At 45.5% G+C, this 16,931-nt stretch overlaps 1 protein-coding gene across 1 annotated transcript in view; it reads left to right on the top strand.

Annotated features, from left to right (window-relative positions):
* P3H2 (prolyl 3-hydroxylase 2) overlaps window positions 1-16,931 on the top strand; it is an 86,574-nt gene that overhangs the window by 56,529 nt on the left and 13,114 nt on the right. The window contains exons 2-4 of the mRNA XM_026070944.1: window positions 11,488-11,634; window positions 12,881-13,070; window positions 16,039-16,170. Of these exons, the coding sequence (XP_025926729.1) occupies window positions 11,533-11,634; window positions 12,881-13,070; window positions 16,039-16,170 (424 nt within the window). The 5' untranslated portion in view covers window positions 11,488-11,532. The remainder of the gene's footprint in view (window positions 1-11,487; window positions 11,635-12,880; window positions 13,071-16,038; window positions 16,171-16,931) is intronic.

Genomic DNA, 16,931 nt, shown 5'->3' with positions numbered 1-16,931 from the left:
AGCCTGGCACAGCTCTCRGAGGAGCTGATCAGTCTTCCTGTGATCCGGTGTGCAGGATGTTTTGCATCCTTRACAGCAGCAAGACTACCACTTTTTGGCAGTGCAGTGACGTGTTTGCAGCATGACCATTTTAAACAGGAGGCTGGGAGGGAGGGGGGACCATTGCCTAACTATCAGCTKATATAAATGATTTTTCTTACACAGAGTAGCGTGCTGAAGTCCACGTACTGCCAGATTCTTTGTTTGGGTGATCTCTGTTGTTTACTGGCATGGAGGGAAGATTCCCTCTAAAAGGGGYTTGTTACTCAAATTTTAGAGATCCAGTCCTAGGGTTTTTTTGCCAGGAGAGCCCACACTGCATATTCTAGGAATTTTTCCTCATTTAAAATGCTGTTTCACACAAAACTTAGCTGTCATCAGAATATGTGAAACAGAACTGAGTGTTTTCTTAGGAGAAAATCTGACTTGGAGCATTTTTCACAAACAGTCATATTGAAGGCTCAGTAAACACAAACACATTTCCCACTGCCTGCTCCCAGGATGAATCCGAAGATGCATCAATGTGTTTGAGATTTGTGCAGGAAGGTTTCCCGCTGGGAGATGGTTTAGCAAGTCACTTGCCAGGAATAATGACTTGCTSTATGTGTGGTATTTATTATACCATGTGTGCATTTAAGCGTATAATACACAGCCACAAACATATGAAAATCTTCATTCTTAACTGTCCATGAACAGTTTAAGGAGAGTTTGTCAGGGAAGAAATGACGTGTTGGAAGGGAGGGACTGAAGAGAGATCTGGCTCTCAAATTCCAGACTGATTTGTCTCAGTTTAAGTTAAAAGCACCCTTGCACTGGTCTTAACCTGAACCTCAGGAAGATCATTTGTGTTGTGTGGTGCTTTTTTGTGCTGCCCGGTGCATTCCCAGCTGGCCTTCAGCCCATTTCTCCCTCCTTGCTCTGGTAATAGGACTGCCAGAGCAGGAGGCAGCAAAATGTCTTCTGTGAACTTCCATGAATTATGGTTGTATTTCCAAGGAAGACATTTTCCACCACCCTTCTCTAAATGTTTCCTCAATGCAAAAGGGCCTTTTCAGGCAGGAGGATGCAGTTGGTCCATTCTGCGTGTACATGTGAATGCTTACATAAAATAGAGTTCAAATGCCACAAGTAAGGGAATTGTTAGGACATCTGATTTATCTCGGATAACTGAATGAATTTGTTCCGCAAAGAATGTTTAAGTGGTTTGTTCAGTTCAATTTTAAATTTCCAAGCATTTGCCGCTTTCTGGAGACTAATTCAGCCTTCAATCAGCTCTCTTGACCACGTACCTACCAGTTTGCATATGTTTGTGCACTGAAAAATTGCCTTTTGGGAAGGATGTGAGGTTTTTTGCTACCCCAACTTTCCCTTCTCGTGAGATGTTTCCCCGGTGCCAGTTCTCCAAATAGTTTCTGTTTTGGGAGTGGGTCTAGCAGAGTGGCTATTCCCTGGGGCCAGTGAGTGCCCAGCTCTCCTTGCGGTGCTATGCTGGCACTGAAGGGTGCAGGGAGGTCAGGCATCTTTCTACAGATGTGTGATCCCATCAGCAGAGGGAAAAACTTCCTGATTAACTTCTCAAGAGAACTTCTTCCTTCTCCATTTGCGATATTACATTACTGGGACAAGGTCACATGCTATTTATAGCCATCTCATAGCTACTTGCTTCTACCCGCCTAGTCAGTAAGTTCTACAATAGACACAATGAGATTAATCCTTCGTGACACTGAACCTTTTATTTCCCTTGTTATCTGTGCTTTCCAGTTCCAGAGCCTGCCTCCCCCTGTAGAGTCTAGCGCAGCTAAGCCCTTGATACAACATCAGCAATGGAACTATGGAAAAGTTTAAAAAAAAAAAACAAAAAAAACCCCAAAAAACAGTACCTGTCCATCAAAACACCTGTTGGCTGGGAGGTTTGAGACTTTGGTTTCTAGGTTAACTGAATAGTTTTAATTTTTTTCTCAGAAACTTTATGCTAGGCTCGTGCATTCAGCAATAAACTGAGGCTACATGCAGGTAGGTACAGTATTGTCACAGCAAGAAATTCTGGGGGTTTGAGGAATCTACCACATTTTCCAGTGTATAAGATTAACTCTTCCTCCTTCCCACCCCCAAAAAAGTTTGAATTCAGTGTGTTTTATGCGCTGAACATGACTTAAGATAGAAGCGGGTTGGATTATGACTGTCACACAGAACGCATGATGGTTGCCCATAGATGATAGTACATTCAATGAAAGATGGAAGCAGAGGGGATTTGGTGTCAAAAATAGTATGAGGGTTTTTTTGTATCATGTACTGTATCTGCATCATGTACTGTACTGACTCAAGCGGTCAGAATCAAAATTGCATTGGCTACATTCTTTCTAAAATCTGACCGTTCTTTCTAAAATTTGACTATTGCATCTCTTTTATCCTTGTTTTTTGTCTGGGGAAGTACAGGGTGAGCTGAGAGCCGCTTAGTACCAGTAGCTATTCTGAATATAGCGGCTTTCCCTTAAAAATGGCAGTATTCCGCCACATAAGAAACATAAGAAAAGTGGTGGTATGGCCCACCATCCCCTGCCACCTCTCTGCCAGAGCAGACTCTAACACTGCACAGTGCTTGTTTCGCAAACCTGGCAGTAGGTCGGTTCCAGCTCATTACCCCCATTGCCAAGCACCAGAGAGCAAACTTTAAGACTGCAAGTTTACAGTCATTATAGCTAAAAACACAAGTGCTGTTGCGTGGCGTATTCCCTAGGGAACGGACTAGGGATTTATACATGTTTGTTGAGCACCTGGCACAAGAGGGGCTTTGATCAGGATTCATTTGTCTGTGAATAATGAGTGCAAGTGTGAATTCAAAGCACRTGCCCTCACGTGGAGCTGAGCCCGTCTCAGTTATTTTCAGATGGCCATTAGAGATTAGGTGTGTTGTCTGGGATTCACTGTTACCTCTTTTTGAAGGGAGYGGCAGCCAAAGCGATGATAAAATCAAACAGCAGGTAGGCATGTTCCAGTGGGCTGCTTAGGAGAGCAAGGAGACAGGCAGCATTTATTTCCTGAGCATGGCAAGTAGGTGACAGTGATGTTACAGGAACAAATTAGGTTGCCAGGTGTAGAGTGTGTTGGCTGGTGTGCAGCTTCRTAAATACCAGAATGACAATGAACGGTGAATGGACTGTTAACATTATGTTAGATGTTTTGTCATCTCACCCATGAAAGCTCCATAAGGGATTTTCTTAACTGCAGTCAGTGAATCAGCACTGACTGTATAGTGATGCTCGAAATCTTGACAGTGCTCTCTCAAATCCTTTTAGCAGCCTGTGTTTAGTCCCTTCTAATGCTCCAGTTAAAACGGTCTTTCTAATGCAAGTCATTACTACAGGTTGGAAATCCTGGTCCCACTGAAGTCCACGCCAGCATTCTCCCTAATTGTAAGGGAGCTGAGCATTTCCAACTTGCTGAAACCCTTTAGTCTAAGGTTTTGTTTGTTGAAAAATCGTTTTCCCGTTTTCCTTTGAAATGCAACACTTCTAACATTTGAACTCAAAAAAAGTAATTTTCAGCATCAAAGCACAGAARTATTTAAAGACTGTTTTCCCCTTCTTCACTCAGCTCTAGCCGTTGTCATGGTAAGATCAAAATAGAGTATTTCAGGGTTTCTCTGTGATGATGTTATGATTTTGTGTGACCTTTTGTGTGAAATATACAGTGTTTGCTGGAACATCTCTAAAGCTTTTTATCAATCTTGTTTAAATAGCGTGAATAAGTGGACCTTAGAGAATGTGATTCTACAGTTGTCATTTTTTCCTTGCTGATTTCTATTCAGTGATGGTTGTTACCATAAGTGTTTTACATGGTGTTTTGAGAGCCCTCCAAAGATCAGAATACCCTTGTGTTGCAGGCTTGCATGTGCTTACAGTCCCCAAGTTGTCTGCCATCTAAATAAACAAAATGGATACCCAGTGGGAGAATGATTATTGCTATTCATTTAAAACAATGGAAAATCAGGCACAGAGAAAACAAAGTGATTTTTCCAGTGGCCACACAATGAGACTGTGACAGGGCCAGGAATTGAGTCCAGGTGTCCTGAGTCCCAGCCCAGATCAAAATATCCTTCTCCTCCTTGTGAATTCTGAGTTTTTTGGCAAAAAATCCTCCAAAGTGTTTCATAATTAATGTCAGTGCTAGTTTCTAAATGTCTTACCATTTAGGAATTTGCTTTTATATACATACTTATACTTAAAAACTCCCCAAAACTTAGCAGCAGTTGGCTTTTTGTGTTGCTTTAATGTTTCTAAGGCAAATATGGGACATGATGAATTCAGAAGTGTTGATTTGAAATGTTCTGTTCTGAGTTCACTTATCAAAACCAAAAGGTCATCTCTGCTGTAAAGAGCCGGGGCCAGGACTAGACACAGCTTGAGTGTTGTTTTTAGGATGTGAAAGGGACTTTCTGTTGTGTCTAGAAATCAGACTCTGCACATCTCACAGAGGTGGATTTCATCCAGGAAGAGTCAAGTTAGGACCTGTGGCAGGTTTCGACAGCCTTCCAAAAAGGAGCTGAAACCAAAGAAAAAAAGAATATATCCCACAACAGGCTGTTTCAGTTTGCGACTCAAGGGACCAGTTCCTTGCTGAGATGTGTATGGTACCTTTTAAGCACACATGGCAGGACCCTGCCAGAAGAGAAGAGAAATCTGTAGTGGTCGGGTGGAAGAATGCAGCCCTCCTGGGCAGCTCACATTGGCTTAATAGCGTTCCTCTGGATCAGATCAGCAGCTTGCTTCTCTCTGGCAAATCTCTCATCCCATTCGGGCCTCTCTAATTACAGGCTACAGTGGCAGTCTCACCTACATTTAACATGACCTGAAAACTCCCATTATGGTGAGTCCTTTATACTATATCAGATGCTGCCCATTTGAGATGAGTTTTTCCAGGATGGAATTCTAAGAAAGAATGTCTCCCATCTCCGTTTTTTTGTAATTTCTACATTGAAGGTTTTTTTTTTTTGGGGGGGGGGGGAATTTCTTAGGACAAAATGCAGTGTGTTGTCCTAGTTCAAAAATTCTTAATGCCATTTTGTTTGGATGCTAGGAAGCCACGGGATTGTTCTGGAAGATGGTGTCCTTAGGAAAACTCTCCCAGGTTGAGCCAATTTAGAATGCATTGAGAAATAACAAATTATAGATTACTGAAGGCTCGTTGTTGTGACAGTTGGATTGATGATGCGACTATCTGTCCTGAGCCAGTTCTGGACCCTCATAACTCCTCCCTGACTCCAGTTGCTCCATTTAAAAAAACAAAACAAAACCAAAAAAAACACTTTAGGGCAACTGAGGAGTCTGTGACTGGGGCGGCAGGATGCAGTCAGGGTGTCCCGGCAGCAGTGTGAAAGGGAGCTGGCTTTGGGACAGAGAAGTCCAACGGACCTTCAGGCAGTGCTCCCCTTTGCGGCACCCATTGACAGGGCGGGCTGAGGAGGTTGGGATGGTATGCGATGGTGTGGGAGAATGCACTGGAGAGTGGCTCTCTGCATTGGTGAATCTGTTTGCTCAGACACAGGTCTCTGCCTTGGATTTGGCAGACCTGAGTCTGCTGCAGAGCTATATTAAAAGAACATTCTTAACACTGGGAAGTCAAGGAATCAAGAATTACAGCTTTAAAGAAATCTGGATTTAGGTCTTTAAATTTGGTTCTTGACTTTGCTCCAGTTTCCAGTGTGACATTGGGGAAATCACCCAACTTACCTGTTAAACAGAAGAAACAGAATGGCCATTTGGAAACACCAAACAAAGAACTGGAATAAATCTTGTTTTTGCAATAAAAGCTGGGTTTCCCACATAAGTTGTTGGTACAGAGCTAACCCTGCAAATGTTCTGAGGTTTGCACAAGGAAATTTTTTTTGCTTATGTATGGGCATTGCAGTGCAATGGTGCTTCATTCAAAGGGTAGATCTGGACACTGCACCGAGATACCATCTGACAGGAGCTTACATCTTCCTTTCAGAGGTATTCACACATGCTTTCTCAGCCAGTTCTGTCCTGGGTCTYCTGGGAACTGGAAAAGCAATTTTGGCTGTGTTAAAACAATAGAACAAGAGCAGTGGTTTAAGAGAGCTTAAGCCTGTTCACAACTTTGTAGCTTCTGATCAGTGACAGAGATGTCAGCGAGTTTCACTAACAAATCACACATCCATGGGAGGGTGGGACTGACTCCCCAGTTCACTCAGAGTTCCCACTGTTGGCTGAGGCAGCTTGTGAATCCAAGGGGGAAAAAAAACTTTCACTGAAAACTTCCAGCCATGGCCTGCAAGTAGTATTTTCTCCCATGCTTGTATCTCCAGCTGCCAGGCTGTCCCTGTGGCACTGACGTACATCTGCTTCTCTGTCTCTTTGGCTGGGCAGTGTGAATTTTGGAGCTGCTCCAGGCACAGCATTTGGGAAACGGGCTCTCTTTGCAGCTTTGCCACTGATTCCCTACGCCCAAGCACAGTGGTTGAAGACCTCAGAGGTTCTGAGCATCTCCAGCTCCCACTGACTTAAGCACAGTTGAGGGTACCTAGCATCTCTGGTCATGCAGGTGTTGAGCAAAACACTGCCAGCCATATGCTGGGGAGGTAAAACACTCCATTTCTGGAGAGTGAGGACAAGGGACAGTGCCAGAAGCCAGCAATTGTTTTCATTGAGCTCTGCTTTTCCGATCAGATCTGCCTTTCCAAGGGGCTTTGCAGTACAGGAGCCTGAACCATTGGTGTACCGTGTTTCCCTCTTCCAGTAATGGTTTGTACAGCCTAGGCTCAGCTGTGGCACAGGTCTGGCCCCTTTGCAGATGGCTTGGCTTTCCCTCCCAAAGCTCTTCATGTGTCTGGGTACCCGCTTTCAAAGTGATGGGCTGATCTGATCCTTCCTCCTCAGGCTGGGGAGGAAGGAAGAGGGAGATCTTCTGTTTGTGAATCACTGCGATGGGTTCCCTTGTGACAGCATGGGGGGCCTTATGAAGAGACAAATTTTTCCTTTTGAGGGAGATGCTACTTCTAAATATTGAGTTCAACATCTCCATACCCCAGTGAGCAAAAGGAGAGTGTGACAGGAACTGCTTGTTTAATATGAAAGTGCCAATTTCACAGATCACCTGGTACATTTGGGTGTCTGCTTCCTTTCAATGTCTCCCTGTCAAAATCACTCAGACATCCCAGAAAAGCTCAGCTGGTAATTTCTGACAGCCGTGATGGAGCATTTATGTTTCCAGTTGCCACCAGTTTGACTCACTGTAACCCCCTTGTTTCCTCTCCAGACTGTGTTTGCATTCATCCTAATCTAAACAGTCCCAGATTGCAGATGAAAGCGCTGGGTGGTTCTTTAAGGGATTTGCTACATGCCTTGAAGTTTCGAGTGTGTCCTTGTATGCTCCGCAGAACATTTCCCCCTTCACTTGCCTTTCAGCTGGCTTCCCCAGTTGGAGTCGTCTTTGTACTTTTTGTAATGTAAAAATTGTTTTCAGCAGTTTGCTGCACTTTCTAATTCCACCTTGTTCTGACCAAAAGCCAAAGGAAACCTGTTACAGTAATTTTTTAATATTTGCCACTTGGAAATTTCGTTTGAGAGTGGAGATTCAAATGGCACCGGCTGCCTCCTTCGCAGCCAAAGTATGTTCCCTCTGCGCCATTAGGGAATGTTACCTTGCAATAATAATACATGTCTTCACACTGTATTTTCCCAAGTCTTGCCAAGCTTTATATACAGTATGAAAGGAGGCATCATTCTGCCAGTTAAACAACTGGGGTATTTTATTAACCCTGGCAGACAGCTCCTGTTTCCAAATAGGAAGAGATTTGCCAAGTAGCTTAGTGTGGGCTCCGTGTTTCCAGAGGGGCTCTTCTTGTCCAGCTGAATCAAAGCTGCTACTTTTACCTGCTCCAGCCATTCCTGCTCAGAGCATAGTTTAGCGTAAAAAAGGCTGCCTTTGCCATACTGGTGCTGTAATCCAGTGCCCTGAACAAATCCTCTTCCCACCCAGGCATCCCGAGCAGTGTGAGCAGTGCCGGGGCAAGGCAGAGCACAGCTCGGTGCCAGCTGGCCCTTTGCTGCTTAATCCCAGTGACGGGTGGGTTAGCTGGGAGGATGAACTCATGCAGTTTTACCCCAAACCTTTTCCCCTACACTGTAAGTGCCTATGCCATTGCCTCTGTTACCAGGGCAGGAGTGTGTCCCTTTTCCCCCCACATGCATGTGTTTGGCTGACAGCAGGGATCTCCTGTGCTGGGGTTAGGGAAGATGGAGAGGACTGAGATAGCAGTTTTCCTGAGGAGCCGAGGCTTCACATGCTTGCACACTCCTCTTTATAACTTTTGTCTCTACCGGCCAGTCAGGTGTAGTGGGGGGGTTCTCTAAGGAACTGAATTTCTACAAGCATTGTGCAAATAGTTTGCCAAGAAGAGAGAGGAGATGGCCACAGTGTAGCCTGAACTGTTATTAGAGCATGGAGATGCTACCTGAGGAGTGTTATCCTGCAACCAACCAATGCCTCAACCACAAAAAAGGCTTTATCAGGGCCTGTGCTATATCAGATGTCAGAGAAAGCCATCCACTCTGTAAGAAGGCAGGCTGCTGTTTGCCAAGCTGCCTATTTTCTTTTATACTGAGTGAGGTTTGCCCTTAGCATTTCACAGCCAAGCTTCTGCAAGCCTTGCACATGAAATTTCCATGAGAATATATGCAGGAGCATCCCTCAAAGAGAAGCCACCATGATTTTACACAGATCCCAGTCTGAGTTGGTTCAGCAGGGGTTTATATGTTATTAGATAMAATTTTTAGTTTTTAAGATGGTTGCAAACCCTTCTGAGGAGGATTATACTAACCAGGCAACCTGCTGACAAGTTGGGTGCTCAGACAATTAACAGGTCAACCAAATGTATCTGAAGATCAATCACATTTCAGAGACGAAACCAGTGATATATGCTTGACTGGTAATCAGTGTCAGTATGCACACTCTTAGCCCCCAAGAAATGCAAGGTATTGTCTCTTAGCTTGATTCTTTTCCACTGAAACTGCAGTGAAAGACAGTTCATGTGAACTCACTGAAAGAGCTTTTGTTTCTCACAGCTTGGCTGAAAGGCAATACTGTATCAGGCCATGGAAATCAATGCTCATTAAGTGCATCCAAGTCTTAACACAGTACTTGCAACTGGGCCTTAATATGCAGCACAGCCAACAGCCTAAATAAAAACACAGCTACTGGGAGGTTTTTACCATAACACTTGTTCTGGGTGGGCAGTTTGAAGGACCCTTGTGTGCTGCTCCTCTCAGCCTACACCATGACCTGCAGCGGAGAGATGGCGGGGCTCCCTGCTCCGGCAGGCAGGCCCAAAGTGAACAGGGCAGCGTGGTTCACCGACATGCCGCTCTGCCGGCCGAGCGGCACGGGGCTCACATTCAGAGCCTGCTAGCACTCCTGCCTCAGCTGTCCCACGTGCAGCTCCGTTCTTTGGGCTGGCAGGGCTCCAGAGATGCTGCGGACATCTCCCAGGGATGAGCAGGATCTCCTGAGGGCCATGGAGCTCCTGTGGCTGGAAGGCTTGGCCAAGTGGCAGAGCTGCCCTCATGTCTGTGCTCTACCATCTGCATGTGATCAGAGCCTCCTTCCTCAAGCTGAGCAGAGGAAAGGAAAGGAAGGGACATTCGGGAGCAGCCAGGGCACTGTGCACCAGAAAGCTTTCCTTACGGATGCCTCAGSAGTGAGGCACTGGCCTGCAGACCCCTGGACATCCTCTGTTGGGTGTATTCACCTGCTGTGTTCCCCCTCTGGGGGTTGGAGGCAGAGACTATCCTTCTGCCCTGCGGTGTTCCCCCAGCATGACGCTGATGGGCTGGGATCAACTGTGGTAAAGATTTTGCTGTGCTGTGGCTTGTGGCTAAAACCACAAGCCTGACATGGACTTTGCAGGGCTGGAAGAAGGCTGGGCAGCCATGGCCTCATCCAGAGTGTGTCTCCTCCCTGCTCCAGGCCTAGGATAACAGGGCRTTGAGCTCATCCCTCTCTGCAGGTCTCTTTGCAGCTCACTTTCATTTTGCTGGTGGGATTATCCAGTGGGTACCTGGGAGCCTAGTGTGGAGGTCTCAAGTGGGATTTCTGCAGGTGAACTGCCTCGCAGTGACTGCAGTGTGGCGCAGATGCCCCTGAGCTAGCTGGCTCCGGTGCCTCTGGCAGAGGCTAGCCACTGTAGCCTGGAGCTCAGTGCAGGTTTTGCTAACAAGGGGAACRCTTGGACACTTGGCATTCCCAAGGCCCGTGTGGTTATAGCTATAGCATTAGCCTCATCCTGGCTAACAAGCATGAGAGCCTGCTCAGCCTGCAGGCATATCCCTGGGGCCTGGCTCTGCACATTGCTGTTACTCGGTGGTGGTGGCTTTCTTCCAGGAGCAACTGCATTAGCCATGGAAATGGCCTCTGACCCTGCTCCATCATGCAGATGTTTCACCTGAACATCTCTCCTATTTCCTGCACTCCCAGTCGCTGCAGTGGATGTGTTTAGGACTAGCATTTCTGATGGTTTAAGAGGCTTTYTCCAGGGTGAAACTAATGCCTGGTCTCAGTTACAAACCTATAAATGCAAACTAACTTGATATATCAAGATAAACTCCATTTTATACCTCTGCCCCTACCAGMAGAGTCTGGCCTTTTGCAACTGTATACAGCTGAGCTTAGTAAATGGTCCCAAATCCCCTATACAARCAAAGTAGAGATACTTAGCCTGGACATAGCATAGCCTCTAAGGCTARTAGAGAGAACAGTCTCAGCAACTTCTTTCCCCTCCTCTCTCTGTCTCTGATATCTCATGAGATCACCTCTCCACCAGGGATTGTGTGGGGCGTTGGATTAGCCAAGTTCAGAGGATGTGCAGCTGCAAAAGAGGCTGGCCTGTCACCAATAGACCAAATCACAGAGAGATGAAGTGACTTGTCTGGCACTAGGAAACTCCAGCCCTCCCAGCTACCCTTGCACTGGGCTTTTCCTGTCAGTTCAGCCATTTTCCTCAGCCTCTGCATTCAGGTTTTCCTTGATTATCCCATCACTGCTCAGCCCATTCTCCTTTTGCCACTGTTGTCTTCTCACTCCCTTCTGGACTTGCAGAATGGATGAAATGGCAGGCTCCCCTYGCTGAGTCTAACAGCTGGAGTGCAGGGTCCAGATGTGCTGGGAACACCATGCTAGGCAGATGCTTGAGGAATATTTTGCTATGGTTTTGCCTTAGGACTGTGTGCTTTTGCTTCATGTGATTGAAGCTGACAGGGCAAAGAGAAAATCCAGGGGCCTGAAAYGGTTGGTGAGCAGATAGCTGTCTAGGATAAAACAGGATGTAATGTATCAGGGCTTTTTCCGTTCTGCAGAAGTAGAAGGTGCAGAATAAATGGCTGTTTTCACTGCCCTTCATCACYAGCTCAGCTCTTCCTTCTTGTTTTGTTACAGCTGAACAAACTGGAGGAGGCAGCAGATGCAGCTCACACTTTCTTCATGGCAAACCCTGAGCACATGGAAATACAGCAGGACATTGAGAATTACAAAACCACGGCAGGGAAAGTCAACCTGATTGATCGAGAGGCCAAACCACACATGGTGAGTCTGGGCTAAAGAGGTGCCTRGGGTTAAGTGTCAGGCAGTCTGGAGAAAAGAGATTTAGGAGGCCAAGAGAGCATCTCTTGTGAATGGGGAGGCTCTTGCCAAGGTCCATATTACAATACCACAAAGCAAACTCTCCCTTTTAGACSTCTCCTTTGAGCTAAGTCAGCTTCTGCTTTTTCAAGGCACTCTGCTGTATGTTTGATGACTATGTCCCTAGCTCGTTCCCTATGTTCGGGGTGCTCCTGGTTCATCCGTGGCTGTGAACAYCCACCAGTGGTCAGCTTTGATGGATGCTTAATTACCTTCATGTGCACTCATTGACAGATCTTGGCTCATGCATATTTCCTTTGAGCTGGATCCTCCCGCCGGGGCAAGGTATATGCACATGAGCGACTGTGCTGTTGAGGGTGCAAGGGTGAAAATAGGAGAGTGACAACTTTTTCCACCTGCCCAGACTGAAGGGCCAGCACAAGGCTAATGGGGTCCTGGAAGCAAAGGTCTTGTTCTCTTGAGTTTTCAAGACACAGACGTTTCTCTTTCCATGGGCAGGGAGAGGCAGTGGCATGACACCAGGTTACAAGCCAGGCTTCAAACCCACCAAAGCCAGTGGAAAGRTTCTTCCCCCAGTAGTTCTTGTTGCACAAGCTGATTGAACTGGCTTTTCTGCCTGTTTTGCTATGTGGGTGATAGGRCTATCCCTACTTCAAATTTCACAAGGTATAAGGAAGCAAGAGGGACCATTTGGTGTAATGGAGACATTCATGTGGGGGCATTCTGAATCAGATCTGCCTGGGCCAGGTGCAGGCTTTTTCCTTGCTTTACATGTCAGCTGATAGCCTCTCTCACTCATCCTGTGTCATTGGTATGCTCAGGAGCCATTCAAAATTAGGGTCATTCCATGTAGTATTTGGGCAGGAGGGTTAAAATGGAGTAGTGTTTTGGGGGGGTGAGTGGGTTGGTCTTTTTCTTTTCACACAATGCATAATCCAGCAGTGGCATCGAGAATTCTCTAAGTACAGAGGAGTTCAAAGGAGCATTTAGGCAGGTTTATGAGGTTCCACTGCTCCACAAGTCCGTTGRTGCTTAAATGTCATTTGGTGCAGCCATTTATGCCTGTTAGTACCTGTCCTTGCCCACTTGTACTTTATTTCAAAAAGCACCTGCTGTTGGCAGAGGCAGGATACTATGGTCTGAGCAATGCAGCCCACTTAGTCTTGCCTTCTGCCTGCCTACTTTACAGGAGGACTACAGTGCTGGGGTAAGGCACTACGATAAGGAGGAGTATGAGCTGGCTATTGAGTTCTTGGAGCGCGCATTAAAAGAGTACTACTCTGAGGATGAAGAGTGCCAGATCATGTGTGAAGGGCCTCAGAGATTTGAGGAGCATGAATACCTGGAATATAAGGCTGGCCTCTACGAAGCTATTGCAGGTGAGATCTTTTTGCATCTTAGGAGTTCTCACCCTTGGCCCTGCAATACTTTTAATAACTGAGTTTGGGCCTTTGGCTGGATGTGGTCAAGTGTCTTTCCTTCCATCACGGCTGTTAGTACCCCTGCAGCAAGCACTTGTAAGGCTGGAAAATGTAAATACACTGAACAGAGAACAGGGAACTAGAACATCTAATTTTGGTCCTAAACAGAAACTGGACTGGAGGAATTGGACTTCCAGTTGTGTGGAGCATTTGCAGCTTTCAGTAAGAGATGGAACTGTAGGTTCTTCAACATGAATTGCATAGTCTCTCTGTGTTTACCTGTTTACCCCTGTGCACAGTTGCATATACCTTGGTGGAACCTAGGCATCACCAGGCCCTATCTATAGTCTCTCTAATTTTCTGTACATATGAAGAGAGCAGAAGAGTTCTCTTGGCCGTGCTCCAGGTGGCCAGGAAAGTTGCCAGAAAGACTCAGAACGTAGGCATCCTCCCCATCCAAAAGGATGGATTTCTCATTTGTGGAGAGCCACCTAATTACAACCTTGACTGAAGTCCCTGGAGAGAGTTGAACATTGCTGTGTAATCTTCAGATTTTCATGTGTGGCTGTGTGGCTTTGAGCCGGGGGGATTAAAACAATTCATTCTCAGTAGAAATAAGATTACATTTATTTAGTGGTGAGGGAAAGAATAGCAATAAATTAAGTTTTATTTGGCAACAAAAATCTTATTTATCTGCCGTTGGTCTTGGAGTTCCATCAAGCTCTTTGAGTTTTGCTTGTCCTGTGGAAAATGCTTCACTCAAATGCAGWTTGTTCTTCATTTTTGCATAATTGTGTTTGCAGAGAGACAAGAGGTCTAACTGAACCTAACAAGATGGGAAACCACCAATACACAGAAAGGGAAGGTGCCTTTAAGGGGTTTAATCACTTTGGAACAAAACGAGCAAAATTTGTTTCTAATATTTACCCATGCCAAAAAATATGACAAGTGTTCCAAGGGCTGACCTGCAGACAGGTTTTGTCACCAGTGTAACTGTCAGGGACTCATGCATGGTTTTAAAACCATGACCAGGAAACCAAGGGCCATATCAAGCCCTCCAAGAGAAGAGTCCTCAGTGGTGAAGTAAACCCACCTTCCTTCTTGCTGAAAGCTGCTGCTCATCAAACAGGTTTTGATCTCCTGCCTCTCTGTAAATTGTTTCTGTGCTGTGCAAGTCAAGTGCAGCCCCATGCTTCTGTCGTGGACAATGTGGAGCACAGACATGGTCATGGTGCAGAGGTTTCCTCCCTGGCACATCACACGGGAACAAGAGCGAGCCCAGTTGTCATTGCAAGGGCTGTGACTTGGCTTGGCCACGTACGCTTGGGACTAACAACTCCAACCCCCAGGTCCATTGAGGCACCCAAGGAAACAGGGAAGTGAGGGCAGAAGGAGGGAGATAAGACACACAGCATCACTGTTTTCCTACAGGGAACTGAGAGTGGTTCATTACAGAATAACTTAAACCAGAGTTTCCTCCTGGGTCCACGGCTCTTGGCCCAGATATTTCAGCAGGGAGTGGAAACTCTTAACACACTGAGAAAATAGAGTTTAAGTTTCTCCAAAACTTTGTTCTCTTTTCAGTCTCAAGCTAGTTTGGTGTGCTACTACGTAAGGTTGAAATGCTCTCATCTCTCCACCCCAGAAAAGGTTCATTTCAGTGACTGATTCCCATATATATATTCTGTAGGACCTGACAGTACCAAGACAAAGCAGTGCTTGTCCATGATGGATCATTTCATGTCTAGAATGCTTAGATTGGTTTAAGTTAAAGCAAAATTATTTATGTCCCTTTCCTTCACACTTTCCATAGTGTCATATCCTGGATGTGTACGGTAAATCAGATGTCCACTCAGACTACCTGCTCAGAGAAAATGGGGACTGTTTTGAGTTTCCACTTGATCTCAGTGCAAATTCCTCAGGCTGGTTTTTTGGCAGTTCTGAGAAATGCTTTGGTAGCTGAGCACGTTTTTTTCAAGCCTGTGTTTGTTTCCTGAAGTCTTCAATGGTGTACAGAGAGAGAGCAAGCAAAGTAGATTTGTAAGTACATTGCAGCAAAGGCTCCAAACTGGAATYAGATGTCAGTTTTGGCTTAGAAAACGCACAGCTGATACAACGCCTATATTGCATACTCCCTCCAATTAGAAAACCTGCTGATGGCAAATGTTTGCTACGTGCTTTCATTGTCCCGGGAGATTTGTCATCATTAAGAAGCACCAAGCATAGGGATTTTGCTGCCAACTTTTGCACCTTAGACCTTTCAAACTAGCAGTGCACACGCTCTGCTCAGCCGTGCTTGAATAACTGCACTAACCCCCCAGCCCCTCTTGCAACACTCTGCCCTTGCGAGCTTTGTTGCTGCAGGAAGGAGGAGGTTAAAGATGAGCTGAAGGGAGATGGTGTGGGATTAGTTTTCATGTGGCAGCCATCCTGTCTTCGCACCTCTGCTGCTGTGTGGGTTCCCTCACCTTTGGTGTGGCTCGTGGACTTAACAGCAAAGTCCCACCAGCGCATCTGGGAAGAGCAACAGTGTGTGGATGGTTTCAGCACAGAAGTAGCAGCTCCTGGAATACAAAAAAAATGCTCAAACTTCCTCTACAGTTGACAGAAGGAGAAAGGCATTTCTGAAAGGGGCCAAAAATGCAACTGCACCTCTCCATTGGCTTTTAGAAAGAGTCTGAGCTATTTCTATAGGTGCTGTCAGTCGCCTGCCAAGCCAGAGCAGCAGAGTGATGAGTCTCCCAGTCGTACCCACACACACAGAAAGACAGTTCAACACTGGAATTTTCTTCTCCCCCACTTTGGTGCCACCACCCTTTGAGTCGCATGTCCTTCAGTCCGGGAAACTTAGTCTCCCTCTGTCCTAGTCTCATCACTGTCACCATCCTTCCAACTTCAGACTGTCTTATCCCTCTTTTCCTTGCAGATCACTACATGCAAGTCCTGATGTGCAAACACGACTGCGTCCGAGAACTCGCCACGCGTTCAGGACGTATCTCGCCCATTGAAAATTTCCTTCCTCTCCATTATGACTACTTGCAGTTTGCCTATTACAGAGGTAAAGTCTGTCTTTCTGCTCTTTACAGCTCTTGCTGAATTTTGTGCAAGGAGGAATTGTTTTATTTGGGAATCAGAATATTTCCTCATGAGGTGTGTGTGCTGCCATGGTGCAGTGGCACTATCTGAAAGAGGGAGCAAAGGGCACTGAAAGTTGTCTGTTCAAAAGTACTTTCCTTTTTAGGTTGAGTGAAATGCATGGTTAAGTACTTTTATAAAAATGCTTTTGTATTATATTGCTGGAATCAAATATTCAAGAATCAGCAGTCAAGCTCTACAAGTTCAAACTTTAGCTTAAAAATCATATGATTCTTCTTTAAATAAATCATGCATATTGGCATCCTTTCATTTGCCTTTTGATGTTAAAATTTTGGCTGTTCACATTCTTACATAGTGTAAGTTGAATATAACAGTTATACAAGTTATCCCAAGTTTATCCCAAGACTCTAGAAGCTGGAGCTTTTGGCTAATTACTAAATATTTTAAGATTCACAATAAAGTTGCGGGAGTTGGTAATGCTATAAAATACTGCTAGTTGTCTGGTACTGTATGGTTTTTAATGTTCTGCTATAAATAAAAAAAGTGTAGGCAGAATTCGAATATCTTAGACAGGCTGAGGGTAAGAATTGTTCCCTGAAAAGGAGAAAATTAGCAAAAAGGGCAGAATTTGTCGGAGTCAAAGTGGCTGTTCAAACCAAAAGCTTCTTCATTCATCAGCTCACTGAGAATAAAGCCAGAGGAGTCAGCAAGGTTTCGTGCCTG

The sequence above is a fragment of the Apteryx rowi genome, unplaced genomic scaffold (genome assembly GCF_003343035.1).
Source record: "Apteryx rowi isolate R43461 unplaced genomic scaffold, aptRow1 scaffold_32, whole genome shotgun sequence".
Lineage (NCBI taxonomy): Eukaryota > Metazoa > Chordata > Aves > Apterygiformes > Apterygidae > Apteryx > Apteryx rowi.
This window is presented reverse-complemented; position numbering and strand designations above follow the sequence as displayed.